The 14,368-nt window shown below is 40.8% G+C and overlaps 1 protein-coding gene across 1 annotated transcript; it reads left to right on the forward strand.

The window, feature by feature from the left end:
• The first annotated feature begins 794 nt into the window (after positions 1–794).
• LOC118806585 (olfactomedin-4-like) lies at positions 795–10,978 on the forward strand. Its single transcript, XM_036568041.1, has 5 exons — positions 795–903; positions 1,678–1,800; positions 3,786–4,004; positions 7,022–7,175; positions 9,945–10,978. The coding sequence occupies exons 1-5, from the start codon at positions 844–846 to the stop codon at positions 10,772–10,774; spliced, it is 1,386 nt and encodes a 461-aa protein (XP_036423934.1). The 5' UTR covers positions 795–843; the 3' UTR covers positions 10,775–10,978.
• The last annotated feature ends 3,390 nt before the right edge of the window (positions 10,979–14,368 follow it).

Genomic DNA, 14,368 nt, shown 5'->3' on the forward strand with positions numbered 1-14,368 from the left:
CCTTTGAGCTTCAAGTATAGCTCAGCTTGACCCGCCATCCTTCATGATGCGTGGAAGACAAGCATCAAGACTCTTCTCTGTACTGGCGCCCAGGTGGTGGAACGAACTCCCACTGGCTGGCTGAACAGTAGAGTCTCTCGCCGTCTTCAAACACAGACTGAAGACTCATCTCTTTGTACAGCACTTAAATGAGCACTGAGTTAAGTATTTATTGTATTGTACTGCACTTATTGAAATGTATTGCACTGCACTGCACTGCACTGCACTGTGTTTAATGCTGTTCCTTTTTCTGTCAGTACCAACATGGGCTTTTGTTTCTAGCAGTATCTGAGTTCAGGACTGGCTTTCTCTCTAACCTGTTTGTAACTAGCAAAGATACTTTCTCTAGAAAGACAAAGCACTTTTCATGCCTAAGATAAAATCTAGGTGTTTTATGCAAGGTAAGCGTAAACAGGAGACTGGCGCAGAAAGAGGAAGCATAACAATGACTTTGAAAGCATGCTGAAGGTTTCGCCATGCGTTCGTGCCGAGCCTAAAACGGTTACTCTAGAATAAATCCATACATGGGGTTTACTGTGCATCCTCCTCTTCATCAGTCCATCCTAAATATCAAAAAAACAAATATTCCCATCTCTCACTTCCCTCAATCCCACTGATCTCTCATTTTTCTCTCTCAGCCAGCAAAACTGAAAGCATACTGACAAGCCTCAATTTTCTCGAGGGTGGGGTGGGGGGGGCAGGGTGGGTTGTCTCTTACTTTAAAACGCTGTTTCTCTGTTCTGGTGGACTTTTTTCAGTTAAGCACCCTCAGCAGCTCCATCCTGCTCTTCTTCCAAAGCAAACATGAAGTCACCGCTGTTGTCCATTTGGGCGACCGCTGTGTTTCTCACCTTTCTCTCTCAGGTATGGATTCACACCACTGTTCAAATTAAAGCTTACAATCACATCATGTTAACAATAGTGTCATTTTATTCAGCAAATCTGTTCAGTGTATATTATAGCTAAAAATATAAACTAGGCATCTAAAAGCATTTATTTTTTACTCAATATTCTTTTTTTTTGGAATATTGATTGAAACAGCAAAAAATATTAATTGATAAATAATATATTGCTTTATATTAATTTCTTCTTATGCTAATTTCAAATCTGCCTCGAGATTTGATCACCACTTTTAAATATGAGGCACTCTGGATGTTAATTATTAAAATTTCATTCAGGATACCAATTTTATTTGAATATAATTCTTGATGTTTTACAGTTTTCTTAGAATCATTTACAGCTGTGGACATGTTTAACAATTACGTTCCTACGTAATTGTTCCTACAAATAATTTTAAAGATGAAGTTGTTGAATAATAGCATCGGATTAATATTTTTTGTACAGTCTAACCAAATTAGTATTTTTTTTTTTGTATTATTGAAGTGATTCAACACTTTTGAATGTTTGTCCAGTCCATTTTATGTTTGTCCAGTATTTATTATTTTATTTATAAGTTATTTTACACAGTTTAATCTCAGACACTGGCTCAGTGTGTATAGCAAATATATGAGTCCAGTATCTCAGTCAGCCGCACACAGACTATGAGGGAAAGAGCTGTAATGGGTGACAGAACTGCTGTTTGCTGTTTGCTGGTCAGTGTTGAATAGTGTGTGTTACGCTGTGATGTTCTCTGTGCAGAGTGCGAGTGGGAAGCAGTGTGTGTGTGAGCTGAAGAATTTGGACCGTCCGTTCCCCATGGACAAGTTGGACAACATCGGCACTGTGGCCTCTGAATGCAATAGGACCATCACCCCAAACCAGGTGTTTTATTTACTTCTCTTCAAACAAGATTTCATTAAACAATTTAATAAATGCTTTAATATCTGCCCAGATGTAAATGTGACAGGGTAAAGACCTGGAATCACTCGTTAAATGATGGTGTGATGTCATTGTTTTTTGTTTTTATTTTAACAGGTCAAAAGTTAGAACTGCTGTAACACTAAAACTAAATTGAAAAAATAGTACTGCGATGTAAGTAATAAATAGTGATGGGCCGATCCACATTTTTTCAGTTCCGATCAGATTCCGATACACAACTGCCGATACAGCTACCGATACAAGAGCTCTTTTTACTTTAAATATTATCATTATTATTGTTGGTATTGTTTTTGTTTGTGTTTAAGGTGTTTAATCTTTACATCACTAAGCATATCGTCACTGTCCAATGAAAAACATGTATCTCCATTTTTTGCGATTTTTACTCTTTTGCATCATTTGAGCTCTGCAGCTGTCCTTTACATTGTGTGAACATTTCATGATGATTGGACCAATAGAAATGCTCCAAAATTGCTTAGAATAAAAACTTTTTCCGTTAACTTACATTGAAAGTAAACAACATTTTTGTCCTCTCCTGTAAAGTTACTATTTTGGAGATACTTGTTTTTCATTGGACAGCGACGATATCTGTAATGGAGGCTGCAGCTGAACTGCTGGTGTTTGACCCCCCTGCACTTTTTCACCTGACGAACCGCACACTGTAGTGCGTATGTTTCCGTCTTCACCCACTGTACAGTGAGACTTACGAGAGACTCTGGGCTCACATCTGCTTTTCTAGATAACAGGTTATATCTGGACTCTAAGAGCTCCAACAGGCTGCAAAATCAGACATTTTCCACTACAGATAGCGGTTGGTCATAGAGCATAATGAAGTTGATCAACTTCTGTGATCCCTGTAGCCTTCGGGTCATCTGCTGAAAGTTTATTGCGTTTCTGGAAAGCGTCAGTGAGAGTCGCTGCCTGGTAGCATCTTCCTTCTCTTAGCTAGCATGAACTCCTGGTACTCTTTCACATGAAACCTCTGCAGGTGCTGGATTAAACTGGTTGTTCTGTATGACACAACCATACTTCCACCTCTCGTCACACTGACTTTACGCACATTACAAGTAGCAGTCTTGCTTTTCGGTGCTTCCAGATTAAAATATCTCCAAACGAACGACATCTTAGTCTAACCAACACCTAATGTTATTTGCTCACTCAGTTACAGACTGAAGCTGCCGCGGGTTCATGGCAAAACATGGAATGTCTCATGTTACGTTATAGAGGGTTCATGTTCCAACGCAAGCTGCAGACTGGAATCTGGATTAATAAGTGGATCGGCCCTGTTCGTCCAATATCCGATGAATGAATTACGTCAATATCAGTCCCAATAGAGATATTGGATCAGATCAGTCCCATTTCTAGTAAGAAATACCAAAATTTGATATACTTCATCATGGAGATATAGAAGGTCAAATTTGTTACATTTTTTCTTACACATTTAGGAAGCCATTAAATAGTAACCATGCATTTCGGTATTATTTACTTTGGTAGTTTAAGACACTTTAAACCAAGGAAGACTCCCTGAAGAATTCATGCATCTAATCTGGATAGGTCACAAGTTATGATTTATCAAAATACTTTTTGGTGACACTCATTTTAAAGCAGAAATTAACACTACTTTTGACTCTTTAAGCCTCTGGATCTCCAAAACAATTGAAAAAACAAGCACAAAAACGTCTTTATATTGGGAATAAATACATAATTTCCAGAAAGCATTAAACTATTTTAAGAAAAGGTCAGTTAGGAGGCCTTCGTTGATTTCTGTGGACCCATTTCAATGTTCAGAATTGATCCCAGCTCATACATTTGATTGTATTTAGATTTATATTTATGTCCATGTTCTATTGATAAATATTTACTAACTTTATACAGTTAACCCTTAGTGGACCGTTTCTGCTGTGCTGTAAAGCTGTCTCTGTGTCTGTCAGATGGAGGAGGTGGACGTGCTGACGCTGGGGCTGCAGCGGCGACTGGAGCAGCTGAAGGACAGCATGGCTGTGTTGGAGAAAGAGGATGATGGAGAGCTGTACGGAGCCGTGTCTCTGCGCATCATCGAGCTGGAACTGGCCGAGGTGCTGGAGCTCATGGCCAAACTCAAAGGGATCACCCGCTCCAGACAGCAGCTCAGCCAAGCCACCAGCAGCGAGGTGACATAGCTCAACTCACAGTCTGTACCACACCACAGCATGACTTCAGCATGCTTTCTGTATAGCTGCACTGTTATTATTATTGCAATTATTAATATCATTATTACAACATTTTCCTAATATACAGTACTCTACAAATGTTTTCAGCACAACACCTGAGAAAATTATACTTTAAAAATTTATCTGGTCAATAAGTGTTTATTTGCAGAAAGTGACAGTTTATTAAGACACTCATATTTAAATAAATACAAATAACATTAAAACTTCATGTCTGGTTCGTTTGAGCATTTCCAAACTTCTCCTTGAGGAAGCCCACTAATAATTCTAGTCAGGACTGAACAAGAAATTTCGTTAACACTTTATTTGGATAGTCCACTTGCTCTGTAGATACTTAATTTACTTTCAAGTTGCATTCAACTAAATATCTAATAAATTCACTATAATTTTTCTTTGCCTCTAAACCTGCTCTAATCCTAACCCTAACCTTAACCTCAACCCAAAACCTAAACCCAACCATCACCTGGTCCTAACCCTAACCCTGGTCCAAATCCTAACCCCACCACTGTTTAGAATCAACTGAGTTTCAACAGATAGTTTGTTAACAATTTTTACATCTGTAGATAATCTATAGGGGACTATAGTGGACAATCCAAATGAAGCCAGAAATTCTTCTTACATTTTACTTTATTTGTATTTATTTTTATTTACACTGACCGAGCACTTTATTAGGAACACCTGAACGCCTACTCATTCATGCAATTATCTAATCAGCCAATCATATGACAGCAGTGCAGTTCATAAAATCATGCAGATACAGGCAACAGCTTCAGGTAATGTTGACATCACCCATCAAAATGGGGGGAAAATGTGATCCCAGTGATTCTGACCATGCCAGACAGGCTGGTTTTGAATATTTCTGTAACCGCTAATCTCCTGGGATTTTCACACACAACAGTCTCGAGAGTTACTCAGAATGGTGCAATAAAGAAAAACATCCAGTGAGCGGCAGTCCTGCGGATGGCAATGCCTTGTTGATGAGAAAGGTCAGCGGAGAATGGCCAGACTGGTTCAAGCTGACAGAAAGGCTACAGTAACTCAGATCTCTACTCTGTACAAATTGTGGTGATCAGAAAAGCATCTCAGAATGCACAACACATCAAACCTTAAGGCGGATGGGCTACAACAGCAGAAGACGACGTCAGGTTCTACTTCTGTCTACCAAGTTGTTCCGCCTCTCCCCAACTGCCCCACAGCAAAATGAACACCAGCGACATAGCATTAATTTTGGGGTTGAATCTGGGGTGGTCAATCAGATTTCAAGGAGGGCACTGGACACCTCAGCCACCCCTTTGAAACCATGCATGCTACCCAGTATTAGTGTTCCTAAGACTTTGTTTCACTTGTTTGCTCTTAGTGGAGCAAACACCTTTTATATGGCTTGGAGCCGTTTGTAGCTCAAGCCTTCTTGTGTTTGAGTAGTTTTGGGGCAATTACTCGCCTTTTTTCAGCTCTCTTTTCTTTTTCTTTACTTTTTGTTTAAATACCCACCTGGGCTGTGTACTGTACCGGTCACCACTCTACAAAGGTGTGACAAAGGGCTGCTGTTTGCCACAGCCTTATATAGAGGAGTCCACAGGTGTGTCAGGGTGGGCCTAATCAGCCCGAGGACTTCTGGGAATTGGAGTTCCCTGAAGTTATGGCACTTCGCCGCCGTCACCCTCTGCTGGCGGCCGGCGGTGCAGGCTGGGCAGCTTGCCGCCGTCGCCCTCTGCTGGCGGCCAGCGGTGCAGGCTGGACCCTTACATAAATAACAATTACATCAGTTAATGTAGTTTTCACATTAAGTGTTGACCAACATTAACTCATGTATTTGTTAACATTTAAAACACTGGATACAACATTAATAATCGTTAGCTAATACAGCAAACAAATAACAGTTGTGTTAATTTATTACGCAGACATAACCTTACATCACTTCTTTCACTTTACATCAGCCATATGAAGCACTGAGTAGCTCACAGAACTTCAGTGGAACATCCAGCATCTATCAGCATAGGAACTGAAGTTTATATCTCTATTCTTCTCTTTTTTTAGATTCTTTTAGTCTAAAATAAAATGCTGACGCTCCAGAGTAAGATATGTGAGCCACAGTAAAGGAGTCCATGAGCTGAATCAACACAACAGTGAAATTCAACCCCAAAATCATTAGCTAACCTTTATTAACGTAGTATGTCATATCTTTCTAATGTTAATAAATACATGAGTTAATATTAGTCAACACTTAAGGTGAAAACAACATTAACTAATGCAGTTGTTACTTGTTTACTTCATATTAGCTAATCATTATTAATGTAGTACCTTATGTGTTGTTCATGGTAACAAGTTAATCGTTTAGTTTTAGTTAGTATACACTCATTTTAAAGTGTTAATAAAACAACTTCTTAACGTTGAGTAGAAGTTAATTGAATGTAAGTTTTTTTGAATCAGTTTCAGACCAGTGTTATTGGTCCAATGGTCATGAAATTATGACACAACAAAAGGGCATACTAGTATTTTCAAATCCTGTAAAAAATGGTGATGGTGACAATATGTAAGATGCTTAACCTTGTAAGATCCCTCTTAATATGTGAAATGTTAATGACATGGCACAACATAGATATACATTAGGGATTGCTTGTATTATAGGCCTGTATTGCAGGTGTGGTTCACTCTGAAGTGCTGCTCAGAGCACAGAGTCTGCAGCACAGGCAGTGATCAACCTTAGGACCCATATACATGTTTTAGACACTCTCTGCCTGTAAAATTAACAGCAAACAACCACACAGATCACATAGAGCACATAGAGATCACATCATCCACTCAGCCTGTAACAGCAGAAACACAAATTAAATGAAGCGTAAAGGTCAGAATTTCTTCACATGCTCCCTCATCATTATATGTATCCCTGGGTCTACAGTATGATCTACAGTATGTTGGGTAAACAGCTGAACTGACTGCCTTCTCTATCTGTCCTGAAGCTCCAAAATATGATGAAGGAAATGCTGAATCTGGAGGAGTTTGACCGCATGCAGGTGGTGAAAAAGCACCGGGAGAACCAGCGAATAAAGAGAGACTTGGCTATCTGCCAGCACGGGCTGCAGGTCACCCCCCAGCCTCCCACACCTGCACGAGGTACCCACCCTGCTTTAAAAACGCACCCACAGTTCATTCACATGTGTATCAGTACGACAGTAAACAGATTAGGCGGCTTCTCTGACTCTGGGATTGGACTTACATGTAAATAGCTTTCAAAAGGGGAATTTGAGGGGTTTCCCGAGTGATGCAGCCGTCCAAGCGGCTCTATCATTAGGAGATCATGTGTTTGATCCCCAGTGATGCCACAGCCATCCGTGGCCGGGATTCCTGGGCCGCTGCACTGAATGCATTGCATGACAGATAGCAGTCAACGTCACCTTCATAGTGTAAAATGAAGGGTAGGTCCAGTTCAAACAAGCGAATAATTTAACAGCAACCGTGTGGTAACGAAGGCAGAAAGTTCACAACCCAACTCGGCTGCAGAGAGAATGGATCTGCAGTCTGAGCAATCTAAAAAGCTCAGTTTGGAAAAACCTCAGAGCAGTACTTAAAGGTCAGCAGATGACAAGATTATGGAACATTGAGATAAAATTTTATGCATGCTATGTAAGCTACAGTTAGCCTACCGTTCCAGCACTAGTAACCTGAAAATATCATTGTAGCACACCCTGTGCTACCCCGGGCTCAAGGAGGGCACTGGAGACAGGGGTCAGTGACGCAGCAGCCATTCTCTTTATTTCCACACCAAACAAACACAAATAACTCCCAACCAAAAAAATACAACTCACAACCAAAATCTTTGCTGGCCACTTCTCAGTGACTTCAACTAGACTTTTCAGTGCTTTTCTCAGTTTTATAGCTCTTCACTTAATCTCTCAGGCTGCTGCTGCTGCTTGCCCCTCTCTCTCTCTGTCTGTTCCCTCTCTGCTCTTTTTAAAAGGTGCTCACGGTGCCAACCAGATCAGCCTCAGCTGGCTCTCATTAAGGGCCACGCGTGAGCAGCCGAGCCGAAAGGGAAAGCGAGCTTGTTGCTCTGCCTCCCCGTCACCGCCCCCCGCTCCACAACTCATCCGCCTGAATCGAACGTGAGGCAAATTAGAGTGGCTTCACTGTGGGACTGGAGGCGGCATCCAGGAGGCGGGGCTCAGGACTCGCGTGCTATCCCCCACTCACTCGCAGTGTTTCTTCTCCCTGCCGCCCTCCCCGGCAGGTGGGCCTCGGTCATGTCTTCGCCAGCAGGTGGGACCTCTGCGTCGTCTTCGTCAGCAGGGAGGGGAAGGGAAAGGAGCTGCTCCACCACCTGCTGCTCCTCAAGCTGCTTCCGTCGCTTTTCAGTGTCACGAGAAGTAACCTGCAGCTCCCGCCAGCCGGCCAGGTGCAGGTGTACAAGGGTCTTGATGGCCTCTTCTTCTGCCGTGGAGACTCCCTTGGTGTGTTGTCCTCCTCCTGGGTTTCGGCACCAATGTAGCACGCCCTGTGCTACCCCAGGCTCAAGGAGGATGCTGAAGGCAAGGTTCAGTGTTGCAGCAGTCATTCTCTTTATTTCCACACCAAAGAAACACAAAGAACTCACAACCAAAACCTTTGCTGGCCATTTTTCAGAGGTTTCATATAGACTTTTCAGTGCTTTTCTCAGTTGAGCTTTTCAGCTGCTGCTCGTCCCTCTCTCTCTCTCTGTTCCCTCTCTGCTTTTTTTTAAAAAAAAGCAGCCAAGCTGAGAGGGAAAGAGAGCTTGTTTCTCCGCCTCCCCGTCACTGCCCCGCTCCACAGCTCATCCATCTGGATCGAACATGAGGCAAATTAGAGTGGCCTCACTGCAGGACTCGTGCGGCATCCCTCACTCATTCACGGTGTTCCTCTCTCTGCCATCCTTGCCAGGCTTTGTCCCCGCTCAAAATTCAGGCCCGCTTTCCTGCCGGCTCTCGCAGCCGTCATCGGGGCCCGGGGGACGGGCGCGTGCCATAAACATCCAATTCAGTTCCTCCTCAAATTTGCATTCTTCCTGTAAGTCATCCTGTAAGTCATGGTCATGGGCATGTGCATTCACGCAGCACTGAAACAGTGGAAAGCAAAATGGGTCAAAAAGTCTTACGCCTCCATTTAGTAATCCAATCAGCAGCGAAGTGAAGATTTTCACCTTTCTCAAACCTTTTTCACTTTCTGTAGTTGCAGTGTTGTTTAGTGCTGATTTCTTCTCAGTGAATGCGGCTCCTGAGGACTTGTTTCTTAAAGGGGAATATGAATTTGAGGGAGGACTGAATCTGATGCAACACTCATTTTGCACTGGTTTGCCTTTTTTTGGACATAATGTGCAAAAATAGATATTCAAATGTTGGGAACCTATGTGTTTTAGATGGAATCATTTTCAAGTCATTTTTTGCCAATTTTGACAGCTCTATGGTCCTCCCTCTCACCCCATCACTCAGCATAATGCTAGCCAACACAGGCATCTGTTAGCTAAATATATTGGGGAGAAAATGAAAAAGGGAACTTTTAAATGCAAGCTTATTATTGATGCATCATCAGCTACAGCCATATCCAAAAGTTTGAACAGTCCTTGTCAAATTACATTTTGTTGATTTTATTGGGAAATATATTGGTATTGGGAAAGATATAGTTATGACTGTGCAAAAGTTATGGCACATATTTTCCAATTATGTTAAACGTATCAAAGAAATAGAAATTGGGCACTGAAATTTGCAGAAAAAATACTATAAGTGTGTTTAAGAATGTAATAACTAGCTATATCAATCAGAATTCCATAATTTTATCTTTGCTGATTGACAAAATTTTGGTTAAGGGGGAAGATTTTGTAAATCTGAAGTTTCACCAAACTATTCCTTTACACCTTTCTCCTCTGTCTAGGACACTGTCCACAAGGGCAATTGGTCAGCGTGTCTGGACCAAGAACGTACGCCCTCACCCAGTATGGGACCTCCTACCCTTACGGTGCCTGGGGCAAAGACCCCAAACCTCCTCCAGGAAAGGAGAACATGCACTGGCTGGTGGCGCTGACCAGCAGCAACGTCTACGCCAATTACATTCGCCAGTACAGCAGCCTGACCACCATCGTGCTGGGTGTGGGGCCCACAGACACAGTGATTGCTTCCTCCAACCCCACCACCAACACCATCCAAGGGCCCAATGTGGTCATGTATGGAGATGCACTTTACTATGGCTGCTACTACACACCGTCCATCTGCCGCTTCAACATGACCGCGCGCACGGTCACCAATGTAGTTCTGCCTCAAAACTCAGGATACAACAACAAATATACATTTGGCTACCAGGAGGGCGGCTACACCTACACTGATCTCGATTTTGCCACGGACGAATCTGGTGTTTGGGTCATGTACAGTACGCCAGAAAACTTTGGTAACATCATTATTAGCAAGCTGCTGACCGACAGCCCTCCAGCTCTGGGAAAAACATGGCGGACGTCCCTCTACAAGTTCACAGCCAGCAACACCTTCATGGCGTGCGGTGTGCTCTACGCCACCCGCTTCCTGAACAAAGAGACGGAAGAGATCTTCTACTCGTTTGACACAGTAACAGGCGAAGAGCGCTACAATCTGAAGATCCAGATTAAGAAGATGCAGACCAACGTCCAGTCGCTAAATTACAACCCACAAGACCGAATGCTGTACATGTACAGCGATGCGTACATCCTCTCGTATGATGTCATCTTTCGGTGAACCGTCAGTTCAGCTCGTATGAGCCAATGAGCAAATTAATGGTCAATCTCTACTTTTCAGTGTAGTTCAAACCCTGAGTGGTTTTAAAATCAGGTTTTCTCTTTGAATTCATGTCTTTTGTCTCTGAAAGCTGAAAAGGCTTGTTTTGAACTCTGTAATAAAGCTGAAATAATCTCTGAAATAAAGCATGTTAATAATACTTTACAGTCGATATGGTCTTGGATTATATTTAGATTGTTGCATCATTAATCTGCTGGTTTCCTAATTAGTTTAAATGTTTCTCATCTGGATGTTAGAAATGTGTATCAAACACTGTATTGCTGAAATAAAACTTGCTAATGGTTACTTTATACATAACCAATTAGATCTTGGCTTTACTGACCTTAAGACTTATTGTTCAATTTCCACTATGAATTATTAATTAACTACTATGAATTATTCAGTAATTACTATGAATTATTTAGTATCTGCTATGATTTATTCAGGAAAAAATCTCAATTATTTGTAGCTGCTATTATTATTTGATATCTAATGTTCATCATTCAGTTACTACTATGAATTATTTTGTATCTACAATTAAATATTTGATATCTACCATTAATTATTCAGTATCTACTATTAATTATTTGATATCCAATATGAATTATTCAGTTAATAATATGAATTATTTAGTAACTACAATAAAATATTCAGTATCTTCTATTAGCAGCTAAACACCTCAGTGTCACTGCTGAACTGAGAATAGTCCAGCAACCAAAAATATCCAGCCAACAGCGTCCTGTGGGCAGCGTCCTATGACCACTGATGAAGGACTAGAGGATGACCAACACAAACTGTGCAGCAGCAGATGAGCTATCGTCTCTGACTTTACATCTCCAAGGTGGACCGACAAGGTAGGAGTGTCTAATAGAGTGGACAGTGAGTGGACACAGTGTATAAAAACTCCAGCAGCACTGCTGTGTCTGATCCACTCAGACCAGCGCAACACACACTAACACACCACCACCACGTCAGTGTTACTGCAGTGCTGAGAATGATCCACCACCCGAATAGTACCTGCTCTGTGAGGGTCATTGGGGGTCCTGACCACTGAAGAACAGGGTAAAAGGGGGCTAACAAAGTATGCAGAGAAACAGATGGACTACAGTCTGTAACTGTAGAACTACAAAGTGCACCTATATAGTAAGTGGAGCTGATAAAATGGACAATGAGTGTAGAAACAAGGAGGTCATAATTTTATGCCTGATCGGTGTATAACCTCCTAAGCACAAACAGGTTAAGGTGGGTAAGTGTCAGGTATCCTGATGCAAGGGTGTGTGTCTGTGTAGTATGACTGATTATGATAATCAGGCCCCCATATGGGTATGTAAGGTGAGCTGTAGGCTGATAATGAATTTAACAATAGTGTTAAGAGAGAGCACATGACGCAATGTTCTCTTACATATTCTTTCTCCACAGAACACAAGCTCATCCATCCATCCATCGTCTAAACCGCTTACACAATCTCATGTCTACACTGTTTATTTTTACTGTAAGTGCTTTTTAAAAGAAATTGTGGGCACATTACCTCAAACTGAGCCATGCATTAAGCAGACAAGTCTTGTTTTTGATGTCAAAATCTCAATAGTGTCTATACTGTAGGGCCAGCTGAAACCCAAGCAAATAAGACCTTCCTGTATTTGTAACTTACTACAGCACCACAATTTAAAGTCATTGTTTTGTCGATTTATGATTAACATTCTAAATTCACAAAATAACAAAAACAAAAACCACAGCTTCTTTATTGTAGGTTTCAAACTTGAAGAATAAAAGACATTAAAGACTAACTACAGCAAGTCAATAAGCTCCAGTTTTAATTAATGTTTAAAACATTAAAAAATCAATAGCCTCTTTACTGTGAGGCCTAGATTTTTATGAAGAAATGTATTAATATTTGCCCTACTATTGCAACTTACTACAAGTAGAATTTGAATTGTGTTGAAGTTTAAAACATTTATCACACGATTATCATTGGTTGCTTTACTCTGGGAGCCTTGATTTAAAATTAATATTCTACACAAAAAAAAAAATAAATAAATTAGGAAATCTGTAGATTTTTTTTCTGTTGGGACCAAAATGATGAACAAAATGCTTTAAAGAGCTTGTCATTAATACAATTTACTACAGCAAGCAGAATTGAAGTGTTTTGTTGAATTTAACTTAAATTTGTATAGACCAAAAATTCAACAGATTCATTACAGTAGGAGCCAAAATTATAAATGCCTTATTACTAAACCTTACTACAGGAATCAGAATTTGAAGAAAGCCTTGAGGTGAATAGTGATTAAAGTTTTGTTATTTAAACATACAGAAGATAAATGTAGGGGTCAAAACTGTAATCCAAATGCATTAAAGTGTGCTCCTTACTACAGCAAGCAGACTTAAAATTTACTGTTGGGTTGAAATATAATTAATTTACATACAAAAATTCAAAGATTCTTTTTTGCGTAAATTTGTCAAATTAAATGCATTGAAGAGTTCCCCATTATAGTAACTAACTACAGCAGGCAAAATCTGAATTGTGTTCAGTCGCATTATAATTAATATGTTAAGTACAAAAAATTCAATAGCTTCTTTAACGAAGGGCCCACCTTTGCCAGACCACATGCATTTAATAGTTCCCCATTATTGTAACTAAATACAGCAAGCAGAATTGGAATTAAATGTTGAGTTGAATTATAATTAATATTTTAAATACAAAAAAATTCAATAGTTTATGTTACAAAGGGCCCAAGTTTGTCAAACCAAATGCATTAAAGAGGTCCCTATTATAGTAACCAACTACAGCAAGCAGAATGTGAATTAAGTGCTGCATTGAATTATAATTAATATTTAGTTAACAACAAATTCAATGGCTTCTTTACCGAAGGGCCCCCGTTTGTCAAGCCACATGCACTGAATATCTCTCCATTATTGTAACTAACTACAGCAAGCAGAATTTGAATTAACTGTTGGGTTGAATTATACTTAATATTTTATTAACAAAAAACTGGATAGCTTCTTTACCTTATGGCCCCCGTTTCTCAAACCACTTGCATTGAAGAGTTCCCACTTATTGTAAGTAACTACAGCAAGCAGAATTTGGAATAAGTGAATCTGAAGTAATACTTCCGCCCCTCACCCCGCACGCAGAGATCCAACTCCTACTGAAGAAACGTGCTGGCGGTTCTCACCTTTACATTCATAATGTAACGCACTTGCGGTTCATTCACGTCCAGAATGAAGAGGTGCTCGCGGCTCTTTCACCTTTAGAATGAAGAGGCGCTCGCGGCTCTTTCACCTTCAGAATGAAACGCTCTCGCGGTTCATTCACGTTTAGTATGAAGAGGCGCTCGTGGCACCAGAGTGAAAAGCACTTGCGGTTCTTTCACATTTGGCGCTAATAAAAGTGGCCGCGATGTGGCCGCTCAATGTCGACCGCTAATAAAAATGGCCACAAAATGAGGAACACAAGAGGTACAGTTTCCGCCGGTCACCCGGCACGCAGATATCCAAACCCCATCTCTGAAACGGGATCGCGGCTGTTTCATATTCGGAATGAAGAGACGCTCGCGG

This window comes from Colossoma macropomum, unplaced genomic scaffold (assembly GCF_904425465.1).
Source record: "Colossoma macropomum unplaced genomic scaffold, Colossoma_macropomum, whole genome shotgun sequence".
NCBI classification, from domain to species: domain Eukaryota; kingdom Metazoa; phylum Chordata; class Actinopteri; order Characiformes; family Serrasalmidae; genus Colossoma; species Colossoma macropomum.